General features: G+C 41.4%; 1 protein-coding gene across 2 annotated transcripts in view; it reads right to left on the reverse strand.

The window, feature by feature from the left end:
• abcg2a (ATP-binding cassette, sub-family G (WHITE), member 2a) overlaps positions 1-17,278 on the reverse strand; it is a 76,900-nt gene that overhangs the window by 21,123 nt on the left and 38,499 nt on the right. For both annotated transcript variants that reach the window (XM_060851306.1, XM_060851305.1), the window contains exons 7-9: positions 14,622-14,773; positions 9,547-9,651; positions 4,812-5,056 (exon numbers count right to left, since the gene is read on the reverse strand). In XM_060851306.1, the coding sequence (XP_060707289.1) occupies positions 4,812-5,056; positions 9,547-9,651; positions 14,622-14,773 (502 nt within the window). The remainder of the gene's footprint in view (positions 1-4,811; positions 5,057-9,546; positions 9,652-14,621; positions 14,774-17,278) is intronic.

Consider the following 17,278-nt stretch of genomic DNA (forward strand, 5'->3'; position numbering starts at 1 on the left):
TAAAAATCAATGAAAGATCTTTCTTATTTAGATATTTCACATCAAACTTGCTGATCTAAAGTTACTGCTTTATTAGCCTGAATTGCCAGTTTCCATATCATACCTATTGATGCCACCATTTCAGCCAATGGGGTGGAAGCAAGCCAGCAGGTACAGGAAGAGGAATCAGGGTAAGCAGAGGGGATGAAACTCGCCTTTCGAAACACCACATTAACGCTCACCATGCTAATACCCTTCCCACTAAAGTTCGAAACACCACACTAACGCTCACCATGCTAATACCCTTCCCACTAAAGTTCGAAACACCACACTAACGCTCACCATGCTAATACCCTTCCCACTAAAGTTCGAAACACCACACTAACGCTCACCATGCTAATACCCTTCCCACTAAAGTTCAGTTTAAACTCAATTTGGAGACTTGTTTCCTGGTTGCACTGTCATTTTCATTTGGTTGAATACTTTTCTGGGAGATAAGAGGCTGTCGATTCACTCCCAGCCTAGCCCATAGAGCAATATCTCCCACACAGTATATACTTGAGACTTCTCTACAAACTACAGCAAACAGAGCTCGTGACTGGAGTTCCAGCAGAGTATGCAGATAACAAAAATAAAGCAGTATTAATTCAGTAGGAAATCTTCTCCAAAAGCATGGTAGATTTCCCTACATCCCAAGGACTGATGTGGTTCAAGAAGCCCAGCACAGCTTTCTCCAAGGCAATCAGGGATGGATAATAAATGCTGGTCTCAAAGTGATATCCACATTTTATGAACAAATAAAAAATACACAGTTATTTGAGGGTAGTTAAATTATATAAGTTATGAAAAATCAATCCATCACTCATGGCAGTGCAATTCTTCAGGTGTGACCGCCAATGTGGAATTTCCTGAATTATCTTCATTCTCATTAAGAATGCTGGTATCAATGCAAGCAGCCATTTCAAAGACACTGATTGACTCAGTGTGTTGAATGTGATTTGGCATTTGAAAAATTTAATAATGGACCTCCCTCCCTCCAATGCTTCAATCTATCTTACTGAAAATCAAGTCAAGTATGCCTCTTAAATGTTGCAATTGTAGCAGCCAACCACTTCCTCTGACAGCTCATTCCATACATGTACCACCCTGTGTAAAAAAAGTTGCCTCGTAAGTCTCTTTTATATCTTTCCCCTCTCACCCTAAACCTATGTCCTCTAGTTCTGGACTCCCCGACCCCAGGGAAAAGACTTTGCCTATTTACCCTATCCATGCCCCTCATAATTTTGTAAACCCCCTCAGCCTCCAATGCTCCAGGGAAAAACTCCAGCCTGTTCGGCCTCTCCCTGTAGCTCAAATCCTCCAACCCTGGCAACATGTTTGTAAATCTTTTCTGAACCCTTTCAAGTTTCACAACATCTTTCCGATAGGAAGGAGACCAGAATTGCACGCGATATCCCAACAGTGGCCTAACCAATGTCCTGTACAGCCGCAACATGACCTCCCAACTCCTGTACTCAGTACTCTGACCAATAAAGGAAAGCATACGAAATGCCTTCTTCACTATCCTATCTACCTGCAACTACACTTTCATGGAGCTATGTACCTGAACTCCAAGGTCTCTTTGTTCAACAACATTCCCTAGGTGTGGGACTAGATTGGGTTGGCATATCTGGTCAGCATGGACGGGTCGGACCGAAGTGTCTGTTTCCATGCTGTACATCTCTATCACTCTAAGTCTAGGCCAGGTCAGGAAAAGTTTCCACAAGGAGCACCTCAAGCACTGACAGTACAAGTCTCTTGACTATCCCAAAATTTAACATCCAGCACCTCCAATCCGAGAGGCATCCTATGCACAGCACCTTTCTTCTCAACCTCTCTAATGCTTTCAATAACATTAAACATTTCATTGTTCCCAATAGCTCTCTCCTAATATTCACCCTTATCATAATGCCCTTTTAGATTTTCAGTCTTACCCAGTGATGCTTCTCCAATGTACATAGCATCACCTTTGCTATAATCAGGGCTCCACCCTTTGTCCTCTTTGCATGTTACCTTGTAGCAGCAACCTCCATTAAAATAAGTTACAAGACCATAAGACCACATAGGAGCAGAATAGGAGCAGAAATTAGGCCATTCAGCCCATCGACTTTGCTCCGCGTTTAATCATGGCTGATAAGTTTCTCAAACCCATTCTCCTGCCTTTTCCCTGTAACCCTTGATCTCCTTGATAATCAAGAAGCTATCTATTTTTATCTTAAATATACTCAATGCCCTGGCCTCCACAGTCTTCTGTGGCAGTGAATTCCATAGCTTCACCACTCTCCGGCTGAAGAACTCTAGTCTAAAAGGTCTTCCTTTTACTCTAAGGATGTGCCCTCGGGTCTCACTCTCCTATCAATGGAAACATCTTTCCAACATCTACTCTGTCCAGGCCATTCAGTATTCTGTAAATTTCAATTAGATCCTCCCTCATCCTTCTAAACTCTATCGAGTACAGACCTAGAGTCCTCAAACGTTCCTCATATGTTAAGCTTTCCATTCCTGGGACCATTGTCATGAACCTCCTCTGAACACGCTCCAGGGCCAGTACATTCTTCCTGAGTTATGGGGCCCAAAACTGTGCACAATACTCCAAATGTGTTCTGAGCAGAGCCTTATAGAGCCTCAGAAGTACATGTCTGTTTTAAATTCTAGTCCTCTCAAAATAAATAACAATATTGCATTTTCCTTCCGTACTACTGACTCAGCCTGCAAGTTTACCTTGAGAGAATCCTGCACTAGAACTCCCAAATCTCTTTGCACTTCAGAATTCTGAATTTTCTCTCCATTTAGAAAATAGTCCAAGCTTCTAATCTTCCTTCCAAAGTGGATGACCTCACACTTTCCTACATTGTGTCCATCTGCCATTTCTTTGCCCACTCTCCGAACCTGTCCAAATCCTTCTGCAGCCTCCCCACCTTCTCAATATTACATGTACCTCCACCTATCTTTGTGCCATATGCAAACCTCGCCAGAATGCCCTCAGTTCCTTCATCGAGATCACGAATGTATAAAATGAAAAGTTGTGGCCCCAATACTGACCTTTGAGGAACACCACTTGTCACTGGCTGCCATCCTGAGAAAGACCCTTTTATCCCCACTCTCCGTCTTCTGCCAGACAGCCAACTTCTATCCATGCTAGCACCTTGCCTCTAAAACCATGGCCTCCTTCAAAGGCCATAAGACCATAAGACATAGGAGTGGAAGTAAGGCCATTCGGCCCATTGAGTCCACTCCGCCATTCAATCATGGCTGATGGGCATTTCAACTCCACTTACCCGCATTCTCCCTGTAGCCCTTAATTCCTTGTGACATCAAGAATTTATCAATCGCCGCCTTGAAGACATTTAGCGTCCCGGCCTCCACTGCACTCTGCGGCAATGAATTCCACAGGCCCACCACTCTCTAGCTGAAGAAATGTCTCCGCATTTCTGTTCTGAATTGACCCCTTCTAATTCTAAAGCTGTGCCCACGGGTCCTAGTCTCCTCACCTAACGGAAACAATTTCCTAGCGTCCACCCTTCTTGAAGTCCAGGTAGATAACATTCATTGGCTCTCCTTGGTCTAACCTGCTCATTACTTCCTCAAATAATTCTAGCAGATTTGTCATATACATAGCATTTTAAACAAAAACAGAAATTGTAAGAGAAACTCAATAGGTCTGACAGTATCAGGCACATCAAACATATGTAAACAGTATCTTGCATGACTAAGAAGTGCCTTTTGGCTTGTTGCAACTATCGAGAAAGTCAAACTCCATGTTTGTTTCTCCATGTGCAAAGATTGTACAAAACTGAATTACTTTCGTGACTGTGTGTATATAAAATTTTTTATGAAATGAAAGAAATCTGTGGGAAGAATGCACAGTCTGGTGACTCCTAACATTTAACTTTTCAACCTCCACAGATTTTAGCATCTTCCTTCCAATTCTTTTAATTCTACTTTTGCCCATTCCCTTCATATTTTCCTTTGTTCAGTGACCATCTTGGCCTGAGTGTAAATTTGGCTTAGTGTGTAGCTTTCATACCCCCTTAACTCTATGACCCTTAACCCATATCCCTACTACAGAGCCCACAACCTAAGATAGCACAATTCAATATCTTGAAAAGGAGTCACCTACATCTCTGAGCAGAAGCTAAAAGATCTCAAAGAACTGCTCAAAAGAAAATCAGTGCATTCTCTAATTTTTTGGCCAATATTTCTCCCTAAATTGTAAAATGTAAAGAATGAATCAAGTCTTTCACTTGATCGATTATACAGCCATGCTAGTCGCACGGTGGCGCAGTGGTTAGCACTGCTGCCTCACAGCGCCAGAGACCCGGGTTCAATTCCTGACTCAGGCGACTGACTGTGTGGAGTTTGCACATTCTCCCTGTGAATGCGTGAGTTTTCTCCGGGTGCTCCAGTTTCCTCCCACAATCCAAAGCTGTGCAGGTTAGATGAATTGGCCATGCTAAATTGCCCATAGTGTTAGGTGAAGGGGTAAATGTAGGGGAACGGGTGGGTGGCACTTTGGCGGGTCGGTGTGGACTTGTTGGGCCGAAGGGCCTATTTCCACACTGTAAGTAATCAAATTTGTCTGTAATATGAAGTGATCATAGTTCCAAACAAATCACAGGAAGGCATTTGGGATTTTCTGTCAAAGATATTGATAAGCATTGTGTACATGAATCTCTTTCCTTTTCTATGTTTTTTTTGGTAAGATTTGCACGTTGTCAAAAAACGTATTAAATGAAAGTAATCCATTTACCTTGAGTTTCATCATTATTAACAGTGGAAAGGTTCAGCGTTACCTGAGCAACAGAGGCCTGGGGATTCCTCAGCAGGTTTTTGAAGGATCGTTTAGCAACCCATTTCAGTTGGTGAAAGAATGATGTTGCATATGTGATCCTCCTAATAACAGGTTCAGATTCTCCAGCATTTCCTTGAGATAGCTTGTTTAATTCAGATATCATTTCACTGTGGTGTCTGGATTTCAAGTATTCATTTGCTAGGTTCTCTGCAATGGTGGTCTCCTTCTTTAAAGCAGAAGAATCGTCTACGATGAAAGGAATAATAAACATTTTAATAAACTACACAATCGAACATATAACATTTAAAATCTAAATACCTTAAATACTGTTTACTTTGTCGAATAACCACATAACTTTCTGATTTATCATTGAAGGGTGTGAAGTTGCTGCATTTGCATGAAAAATTAATATTAAACTTGGTATAGAAAGTTAGGTCTCGTCCATTTCAATCTAGCATATTTTAAAATTCACTCAGACAGTGGGCATTGCTGGCTGGATCAGCATTTATTGTCTATCCCTAAGGTGGAGATGAGCTGCCTTCTTGAACCGCTGCAGTCCATGTGTTGTAGGTAGATCCACAATGCCCCTAGAGAGAACATTCCACAATTTTGACCCAGCGTAAATGACAAAACGGTGATATGTTTCCAAGTCAGGATAGTGAGTGGTTTGGAGGAGAACGTGCAAGTGGTGGCGTTCCCATATCTTCTGCTGTTGTCCTTCTAGACTGAAGTGGTCATGGGTTTGAAAGGTGTTGTCTAAGGAACTTTGCTGAATTTCTGCAGCATATCTTGTCACACTGCTGAGTATTAATGATGTGATAAGTGTAAATTACTGCTAAATAACATTTCTGTGACTGAAAATTAACTTCAGCAAGTGTCACTTTTTAAAATTAGATTTTATTTTTTAAAATTAAAACTCCGTAATTATTTTGACTTTTCTGTCAGTCTCCTTTCATTCTCTAAGTAAATCTTTCTTTTCAATGTAATTCTCTTTCCACACCCGACGTGACACAGAGTTCACCCACCCTAAGGCTGGAGTTTCACCCCGATGCATTGTGGCTGCGCCGGCTTTATACGTCCGTGGCAGACCTGCTGTTACATGGCAGGAAGTCCCGAGCTGAGTTAATGGCTATCAAACTACTAATTGGTGTAGGGCAAATCTTCCAGTCCCAAATAACTGCCTACACAAGAGCTTAATTTGACCCAAAAGCAAACTGATATCCCACTCTAAAGGATGGGGGATTGTAAACATGTCTGATCTGATTTACCTTCTCTTCTCAGTCTTTGTACCATACTTTCCTAATCCTTCCATCTGCTAATTTAAGGAGATACGCAGCATTATTCATCGAGGTCCTAAACACCTTGATTCTCTCACCGCAACATTATTGTTCACATTTTAATGACTTTTCACAGAATCCCCACACCGTGTGAAAAGAGGCCTTTTGGCCCAACAAGTTCACACTGACCCTCCCAAAGAGTAACCCACCCAGACACATTCTCCTGCACTATTATTCTACATTGGAGTTTAATTTAGATAAATATGAGGTGCTGCATTTTGGAAAGGCAAATCAGAGGAGGACTTATACACTTAATGGGAAGGTCCTGGGGAGTGTTGCTGAACAAAGAAACCTTGAGGTACAGGTTCATAGTTCCTTGAAAGTGGAGTCACAGGTGGATAGGATAGTGAAGATGATGTTTGGTATGCTTTCCTTTATCGGACAAAGCATGGAGTATAGGAGTTGTGAGGTCATGTTGAGGCTGTAAAGGACATTGGTGAGACCACTTTTGGAATTTTGTCTATAATTCTGGTCTTCCCTCCTATCAAAAACATGTTGCGAAACTTGAAAGGGTTCAGAAAAGATCTACAAGGATCTTGTCTGGATTGGAGGGTTTGGGCTAAAGGGAGAGACTGAATAGGCTGTATTCCTGGAGCATCAGAGGCTGAGGGATGATAAAATCATGAGGGGCATGGGTAGGGTAAATAGACAAGGTCTTTTCCCTCGGATGGGGAAATCCAGAACTGGAGGGCGTAGGTTTAGGGTGAGAGGGGAAAGATTTAAATGTGACCTAAGAGGCAATTTTTTCATGCAGAGTGTGGTGCATATATGGAATGAGCTGCCAGAGGAAGTGGTGGAAGCTGGTATAACGTAACATTTAAACGGCATCTGGAGGGGTATACAAATAGGAAGGGCTTAAGAGGGATATTGGCCAAATGCTGTCAAATGGGACTAGATTAGGTTAGGATATCTGGTCGGCATGGATGAGTTGGACCGAAGGTCTACTCCTGTGCATCACTCTGACTCTATTTCCACCTGACTAATGCACCTAGTCCACACATCCCTGAACACTACGGGCAATTTAGCATGGCCAATTCACCTGACCTCCACATCCTTGTATTGTGGGAGGAAACTGGCACACCTGGCGGAAACCGACGCAGACATGGGGAGAATGTGCAAACTCCACACAGACAAGTCACCCGAGGCTGGAATCGAACCCGGATTCCTGGCACTGAGAGACCACAGTGCTAACCACTGAGCCACTGTGCCGCCCCTATCTAAACAAAAGAACATCACAGTTAAATGAACAAAAGCAAGACTAACTAACTTTTAGGAATATAATTAGGAAATGATAGATTAATATAAATGCTGCTACAACTAATGGAACTGACCCTATAAATATTAGAAATATGTAAGGAAGTCTGGAGATACCTGGGTCTATCAAAAAAGCAGCTTTGACAAAAGGATTGTCCTATCCCTTCTCTCACAGGAAAGGCATCCTGAATGAAAGGGGCTATAGCTATTCATTATTAATGAAAGGTCTTGTTCAGAGGCAGTCAATGCTCCTGTTCAGACCATTTCATTGTTCATCATTGATGTTTAATGTGATTTATAGAAGCAGCTCAGAGATTAAAGTCACAAAGCGACTGGATATCATTATAAAATATATTTATAGTCCAGACAATGGACCAAGATTGTCCAAGTTGGTTGCTATTCTTTTGAAAGGACACCAGGTTAAACCTGCATGAGATATTAGAATTGCTTTTTTCAGTCTCTCTTAACATTTGACAATGTGCATTTATGTAGCACCTTTCAAGGAATTAAAAAGTCATTCCTGAAGTGTCCTGGGACAATCAGAAAAAAATTAATACTAAGCCATATGACACTTTAGGGAACACCTCTGCTCTGTCCTTTAGAATGACCTGACCATACAGGTGCTTGTCATTTCAATCATACTCCTGCCCTAACACTTCTATCCTTGACCAGCTACAGTGCTCCAACTCAGCTCAACATAAGCTAGAGGAACAGAAGCTCATTTTCCATTTAGGCATTTAAGTTTCTAGGTCTCAACATTGAGTTCACCAACTTCAAAGCATGATCACTGTCCTCCAATTTGATTACAACTACCCCTCCCCCAAGCTCACCATTCTATCTTGTCCCCATCATTAGCAAAGCAAACCCATTTTCTTCATTTGGGTCTATTTTTTACCTCAATCCCTCCTTTCCTATCATTAGGATTCCCTTTGCTCTATGCATCCTCACCATCTGTTCCTATTTCTCCTTCCCTCTGTCCATAGCAGAAAAACACCATTTTGGTTCTGACGAAGAGCCATATCAGACTCCAGACATTAACTCTATTTCTTTCTCCAATGATGCTGCCAGTTTCACTGTCATTTTCTGTTTTTAAGATTTCCAGTATCTGCAGTATTTTGCTTTTATTGAAATTGAGGTGTTGCTCAGCATAAGTGAATATTTGTCAGCAGTCAAAGGTAGTACTGGAACTCAAACATAGTACGCTGAAATGATACAATTAGAATGGTTAGGAATCTCCAATCAAACCAAACAGTTTATGTTAACTGAATCTTACTCACAGAGTCATACAGCACAGAAGCAGGGGGTAATTCTTGCCCCTCTCACCTTAAACCTATGCCCTCTAGCTTTGGACTTCCCCATTCTGGGATAAAGACCTTGGCTATTCAAGCTATTCATGTCCCTCACAATTTTATAAACCTCTGTAAGGTCACCCCTCAGGTTGAATCAAGTGAGCCTGTACTCATCGTGATATAGAAGAATGAGAGGTGATGTTATTAAAACATTAACAATTCCTAGGGAACTTAACAGGCAGATGTGGAAAGGTTGTTTCCCTCTGTGGGAAAGTCTAGGACCGGAAGGCAAATTTCAGAATAAGAGGTAACACATTTAAGACAGAAATGAGTAGGAATCTCTCTCTGAGAGAATAGCAAATCTATAGAAATGCAGAGGACTGTTGAGGCTTGGTTATTAAGTATATTCCGAAGGCTGAGATAGACAGATTTTTATTTAGTAAGAGAATCAGCGGTTATAGGGAAAATGCAGAAACGTGGAGTTGAGGATCATCAGATGAATGTTGGAGCAGACTCAATGGGCTAAACACCTGCTTCTGCCCCTATCGGTCAGATTTTGTTTTCCCACCAAGTAAATAGCTATTAGAGTGAAGCTATTATGAAAATGTACAGGAACAAGATATATATGGAGACTTTCATTCAATCTGTTCGAATCTCTTCTAGGCCAGAGGTAGGGGCAGTATCACTGTATTACAAGACATTGCTGGGGAAACATTTTGTAAGTCTTTAATAGATAAAAAAAAACACATTTTAAAGAAAACCTTTTATTGTAAATCATTGGTGGGGGTCGAAATACTATAAAAGAATTATGAATGGTCAGCCAACGTCTATTACAACCCCAATGAAAGGATCATACCTGGATGAATGTCTAAAGCTTTGTGTGTGCTTACTGCAGTCGAGTCCCCATTGATAATGTCAAGGAAAAAGTCAGCAGGGTTATTAAATGGCTCACACGTGTATCCTGTCAAATTAAAAAAAAAGAGTGAATTTTAACCCCCAAAAGATTAATAATTAACAACTTAACTGCTTAAATTTCATTCCAATGTCATTGTTATTTTGGATTGTCCAGCTCCTAATAGGTTTTGGAACCAAATTATCCAGCAATTTACGGCATTGCACAATCCACAGAATATTCCTGGCCTTAGAACAATGCAGCACAGAGCCTAGATTAGCACAGCAGTTCAGGCAGCATCCGAGGAGCAGGAAAATACAGTGTTCCTGTCGAAGGGCTTTTGCCCGAAATGTTGATTCTCCTGCTCCTCAGATGCTGCCTGAACTGCTGTGCTTTTCCAGCACCACTCTAATCTAGGCTCTGCTTTCCAGCATCTGCAGTCATTGTTTTTAACCAATAAAGCACAGACACAGACCATTCAGTTAATCATGTCTACGCTCTCTCTTTCAAAGACCAATCCAGGTGATTTCACTCGCTTGCTTGCTTTTTCCCCCAGACCCCTCCGTTTTAGATCCTTCAACATTGCATTCAGTAAAAAGAAAGCATTTTCCTCACACCAAGCTATTCTGTCAACCACCTTCAATTATTCCCTTACTTTTTACTGTGACTCAATTATATATCCATGTTCTTGTCTCTTTTAGATACTTTAATCAACCGATTGTTCAGGTTGTAACGTACCTGTGGAGTAGGTGGTACATGAATCCAGGCGTTCTTGCCCAGAGGGAGGGATACTATCACTGCACCAATAGGGACCTTATAATTTCTTACTCTATTTAACTGGAATGGTCTTCTTTTTCCACAATAGCAGCAATTTCCCAGTAAAGTTACTGATGCAAGACTCGGTGTTGAGAATGATAGTGAAATAAAAAATTTCATTCACTTTCACCAACAAGTAGGAACAGCACACCCTGTCCTCACACGAGGAGATTAACGCTGCAACAAAGTTTCTGCTGGTTGCAGACCATGAACAGTAACTGTGGGGTTGGGCTCTGCTGACACCTCAGCTAAATATATGGGCATATGGTCGAAAAATGTACAGACCTGTATATAACAATGATAAAATCTGATGTGTATGTAAATGTTTACATTTGTATGGTATGACCAACTGTACAGACCATCAAATTATTTTATGAATAAAGTATATTTTTGAAATTAAAAAAAGCTATGGTGTTCATTACCTTAACTGCAACAAGAAATTATAATGCTGACTGATATGCAGCCCAGCATTTTGTCGTTCAGGGTAGCAATTACCTTTGTCAATTACTTTTCAAATCAATCTGTTCAGAGGTTTATTACACACCTCTGGAGCAGGTAGGATAATCTGTTCCCTTGTTTTTAATACGGTCATACACTCAACTGAATGTTTTTTCAATTATGAAATCATGCATGATATTCTTTTCATTTATTAACCACCACAAGTAAACAATCTATTTCCATACTGATCCTTCAGCTATTGAAAACTGCTTTCCTTTAATTATTCAATCTAGTCAGAAGTCACAGGTTACAGTCTAACAGGCTTATTTAAAATCACAAGCTTTTGAAACGCTGCTCCTTTGTCAGGTGAATCTCAGCACTTCTTGAGAAGATGGCTCGCTTTCAATGAGTTTTGTGATGGTCAAATGCATGAGTCTCCAGAGAACTAACACTCTGGATAGAAATTAACATTGAAAGGAGCATCCTATTCCACCAATAACAAGGCTGCAAGGATAATTCTAAAATGAAAAGGAGGTTTAGAGGAGATTTACGCAATAGATTTTCACCGAGGGTGGTTAGGGTCTGGAATGCACTGCCTGGGATGGGGTGGTTGAGACAAGAAATCTCACAATCTTCAAGTAGTACTTGGATGAGCACTTGAAATGTCATAGCATTCAAGGGTACTGGCCAAACACTAGAAAGTGGGACCAAAAGAGATTTAGTGTAGCTTTGGTACTACATACTACATACCCTTCTGTACTGTATGATTCTACGAAAAGACAGTGGCTCTGGAACTGGAAGATTGCCTCCCCCAGCAAATCAACGATCAAACTGATATTATTGCTAAACTTTTAATCCAAAATTCTAGGCCTGGGTTCGAATCCAACCATTGTGGAATTTCAATTCAGTAAAAATTCAGAATTAGGAGTCTCATGATAAAAGGGTGCTAATTAAACTGCTCTCTCCAATTCTTTTTTGGGCTGTTATATTTTTACAATAATGACTTGATAACACTACAGCTAAATAGTCACCTGTCGCTCAGCTGGTAGAAAGCTTGCCCGAGTCGGCAAGTTGGAGATTCTCAAGTCCCATTCCAGGGCACGGGCACAAAAAAACTTATGCCATCACTACAGTATGGTACTGAGCAAGTACTGCATTGCCAGCAAACATTCAAATGAATTATTATTATAAATGAATCATTATGAATTATCCTGTATATCCTGTGGGATGGGGGTAAAACTGATATCGTGTATGGCAGCTGGGATGGAGGTAAAACATTTCCACAGAACAGTTGGTGAGTTTTCCCAGTATCCTGGCCAATATTAATCACTCACGCAGGATTACAAAAACAGAATCTCTGCTTATTAACACCATCCTGTTTTTGGGAGCTTGTGTGCTGCTGCAGTGACTATGCTTCAAAAGTATTTTCAGACATAGTGAATGCCACTAACATTATCAAAATATTTTCTGTCCTTAATTTCTCTCACTGGTTTATACATATCCTCTGGGATGGAGGATTCCTGATGAAGGGATTATGCCTGAAACATCTATTTTCCTGCTCCTTGAATGCTGCCTGACCTGCTGTGCTTTTCCAGCACCACACTCTTGATTCTGATCTGCGGTCCTCACCTTCTCCTTCTTATACAAAATACAGAAATCTACTGCAGCACAATGAGTTTCTGATGTAAAAAAAAATTGGTAACATCTCTCCTGGTCAGTTAGTGTCCCTCTTTCAGCACTTTGAGATTAAATCATGGCTTCAATGAAAAGTGCCTTTCATTTGATAGATATTTATTCAATATAGTATGGAGATACTATAGTGTAATACTACGATTGATGAAAATTATTTTGCTTTTCCATTTTCCCCATCAGTGAGGTGAATTCCAAGACAAAAATCTCAAACATCTTCCAAAAAAAAATGTCAGTTGTAAACTTTATCACAGGTCTGAAGTAGTACGAGATTTTCTGGATTTTCTATTCATTCTCAGGGCGTGGATGTCACTGGACAGGCCGGTATTTGCAGTTGTTGGTTTGCTCGCTGAGCTGTTGGGTTGTCACGCAAATGTTTCGTAACCATGCAACATATCATCAGTGCAACCTCCATGAAGCATTGTTGTTTTTCTCTGCTTGATATTTCTATGATCTGGTCTGTTAAAAGGAGGGTGGTGCCATTTCTGGTTCTGCTCTGCAGTGGTTTGCATATGGGGTCTATTTTTACATGCTTGTTGATGGCAATCCAGGTTGAAAACTAGGCCTCTAGGAATTCCTGTGCATGTCTCTGGTTAGCCAGTCCCAGGACAGCTACGTTGTCCCAGTCCAATGGATGACCTTCCTTGTCTGCACGCATTGAGATAAGGGAGAATGCGTCAGATAGACCGGAAGAAAACTAGCAATATGTACACACGAACACCAACTAGCAGCAAAATGGCACCACCCATTCTCCCTTATCTCAATGTGTGCAGACAAGGAGGGCCATCTATTGGGCCGGGACAACGTAGCTGTCCTGGGACTCGCTAACCAGAGACATGCACAGGAATTCCTAGAGGCCTGGATTTCAACCTGGATTGCCATCAACATGAATGTAGAAATAGACCCCATATGCAAACCACTGCAGAGCAAAACCGAAAATGACGCCACTTACCTTAACAGACCGGATCATAGAAATATCAAGCAGAGTAGAACAACTTCAGCAAGTTGACAAAACGTCTGCAATAACAACCCAGCACAGTAAGCAAACCAACAACCGCATCCACAACCCGAACTACAAATCTTCGCAAAAACCTTAAAAAGGCCAGTATTTATTGCCTGTGCCTAATTATCCAGAGGGCAGCTAAGATTCACTCACATTGCTGTGGGTCTGGAGTCACATGTAGACCAGACCAGGATGACAGCTTCCTTCCCTAAAGCACAATAGTGAACCAGATGGTGTTTTTTTTGACAATTAGCAACAGTTTCACGGATAGCATGAGACTCCTAGTTCTGAATTTTTACCGAATTCAAATTACGCAATAATGGGATTCAAACCCAGGCCTTGAGAACATTATGTGAAATTTTGGATTAAAAATTTAGCAATAGTACCACTCCAGCCATCACCTCCCCAGGTTAATCAATCTCCCAGTTCCTTAACAGCCACTGCCTTTTCATAGAATCATACAGTACAGAAGGGACCTTTAGTCCTTTGATACGTAGCACCAAAGCTCCATTAAATCTCTATTGGTCCCACTTTCCAGCACTTAGCCCATAGCCTTAATTGTTGTGACATTTCAAATGCTCATCCAAGTTCTGTTTAGAAAGGGTGTGAAGTTTTCTGTCTCAACCACCATCTCAGGCAGTGCATTCCATATCCTAATCATCTTTGGGTGAGAAAGCATTCCTCAATTCACCTCTGAGCCTTCTGCTTTTCATTTTAAAGTTGTGCCTCCTTGTTACGGACTCTTCAACTGAGGGGAATATCTGCTTTTTGTTCACCCTGTCCATGCTCATCATAATCTTATACACATCTATCGGGGGCCCCTTCACTTTTCTCTGCTCGGAAGAAAACAATCCAAGCTTATCGAGCCTCGCTTCATCGCTGAAATGCTCCATCCCACACAGCATCCTGGTGAATCTCCTCTCCACCCACTCCAGAGCAATCAAATCCTTCCTGTACGATGGTGACCAGAACTGCACACAGTACTCCAGCAGTGGCCTAACCAAAAGGTCTGTACAGCGCTGACATAAGTCTCCCTGCTCTTCACAAATTGGATTCTCAGCAATCATTCGATGACTCACTTCTAAACACTTACCAATCCCTGTGAAATAATCCAGTGCCTCCACAGATGGACCATGGTAAACCAATCTGCCATTAGCCAGAAGTGTCAGGCTGCCAAACAGCTTAAAAATAGAATATCTGGGCTGGTGGATTGAGAAAATAATCGTTTTGCCTTTCCTCGACATTCTACAAAAGAAATGCCAAATTTAAACATTACGCCAAAGTTGCATTCAAGTTATCCACAACAAAACTCAAACTGTCAGGTAAACTTTGCTCATGAGAGCAGCTTCTTCAAGTAGTAACTTGTTCACTTTTGCATATCGAACGCTAACTTTCCATCAATGCAGTGCTTTTAAAGGTAGTAAGGGAATATTATCAAATGAAATTTGACACCAAAGTAGAAGGAGCTAATGGAACGGATGACCAAAAGTTGGATTTTAAGGTATGTCTTAAAAAACAAGAGGAATGTAGAAGCAGAGAGTTTTAATGAGGGAATTTCAAAACTGACGATCAAGGCAGCTGAAGACAGGGGTGTCAACAATAAAGCCATTTAAAATTAAGGATGTTCAGGATACCAGGACTGGAGAAGTGCAGGGATTCCAAAAGTTGGATCAGGGAAGGGGAAAGTCACTTCATTCCTGCAAGCAGTTACACTGCTTAGGATAAAGTCTCCTAATGTGGTCAGTGGCCTGTGAGTGAGGCAAATGAGAGGATCAAGGAAGTTCCAGGTTCCTGCAGCTTGTATGGTCAAAAGCAGGGACTGCAAGTTGGATGAGTGAACTGACCATTACATTATGGCATAGGAAGCTTTTCAATCTGAAAGAATAAGCAGGAATGTAGTGTTCATAAGCGACAGTATAGTTATGGGCATAGACACAATTCTCTACAACAAAGGACGAGAGGCGATAGAAATCAGGAGCTGGATTAAGCCTTTTGATCCTTTGAGTCTGCTCTGCTACTCAGTAAGATTGCGGCTGATCCTCCATCTCAAAACTATATTCCCACTTTCTCCCCATCCCCTTCATACTTTTAACATCTAAAACATTTTCTCTCCCTTTTTTGAATACATTCAGTGACTTGGCCTCCACAGCTTTCTGTGATCGAGAATTCCACAAGGGTCACTATCCTTTGAAAGTTTTTTTTCCTCATCTAAGTCCAAAATGGTCTACCCCCTAATCCTAAGATGATAGTTCCTTGTTTGAGACTCCCCTGTCAGGGAAAACATTCCCCGTGCCTGGCCTGTCCAGCACTGTGATAATTTTACATGTTTCAATCAGATCCTTTCTTATACTTTTTAAATGCTAGTGAATGTAGACCCAGTCAAACCAATTTCTCTTCATAGGACAATCCTGTCCTCCCCAGTGTCAGGAGAAAGTGAGGTCTGCAGATGCTGGAGATCAGAGCTGAAAATGTGTTGCTGGAAAAGCGCAGCAGGTCAAGCAGCATCCAAGGAGCAGGAGAGTCGACATTTTGGGCATGAGCCCTTCTTCAGGGATGACGTTTCAGAGCTCATGCCCGAAACGTCGATTCTCCTGTTCCTTGGATGCTGCCTGATCTGCTGCGCTTTTCCAGCAACACATTTTCAGCTCCCCAGTGTCAGCCTAGTGAACCTCTGTAACTCTCCTGCAAAGGCAAGTATATCCTTTCTTAGGTCAGGGAACCTACAGCAGGCAATACTCCAGCTGTGGTCACACCAAGGTCTGGTATAACTGCAGTAACACATCTCCATTCCTGAACTCAAACCTTCTTGCATTGGAAGACCAATATACCATTTACCTTCCTAATTTCTGCTGTACCTGCCTGTCTACTTTCATCGACTGGTGTACATGGACACCCAGCTCCCTTTGTACATTTACACTTCCCAATATGTCACCATTTAAATAATACCATTTTTCACACCAGTATATAACTTCACATGGAGTCACATTCTACTGCATCTGTCATGTGTTAGCCCCTCACTCAACTTATCTACCTTACCATAATTCCTTTGTTTAAGAAGGGCAACAGAGATAACCTGGAAAATTATAGGCAGGTGAGCTTTATGTCAGTGGTAGGAAAATCACTGGATCAAATTCTTAGGGACTGTCCTCACATTTGGGAAAAAATATACTTATTAGCAAAAGGCAGCATAACTGTGCAGGGAAGGTCAGATCTTAAAATTGATTGAGTTTTTGAGGAAATGACAAAGATGATTGATGAGGGAAGGGTGGTAGATGTTGTCTATTTGGACTTTAGCAATGTCTTTGACAAGGTCCCTCATGGCAGGCTGATACAAAGAGTGAAGTCACACTGAATCCGCAGTGAGCTGGTACGTTGGAAACAGAACTCGCTTAGTGATAGAGGACAGAGTAGCAGTTGAAGGGTGTTTTTCTGAATGGAGATCTTTGACCACTGGCATTCCATGGGGCTCTGTGCTGGGACCCCTGCTATATAAATAATATATATATGATCTGGAGGAAAAAGTAAGAGGCTTGATTATTAAGTTTGCTAACAACACAAAGACTGGAAGAGATGTGGATAGTGAGGAGAATTGCCACAAGATACAGCAGGATGTTGACAGGCTGGAGACATGGGCAGAGAAATGGCAGATGGAGTTTATTCCAAATAAATGTGAATTGAAGCATTATGGAAGATTTAGTGCAGAAGGGAAATATACAATAAATGGCAGAACTCTTAGTAGCGTTGACATAC

The sequence above is a fragment of the Hemiscyllium ocellatum genome, chromosome 36 (assembly GCF_020745735.1).
Source record: "Hemiscyllium ocellatum isolate sHemOce1 chromosome 36, sHemOce1.pat.X.cur, whole genome shotgun sequence".
NCBI lineage: Eukaryota > Metazoa > Chordata > Chondrichthyes > Orectolobiformes > Hemiscylliidae > Hemiscyllium > Hemiscyllium ocellatum.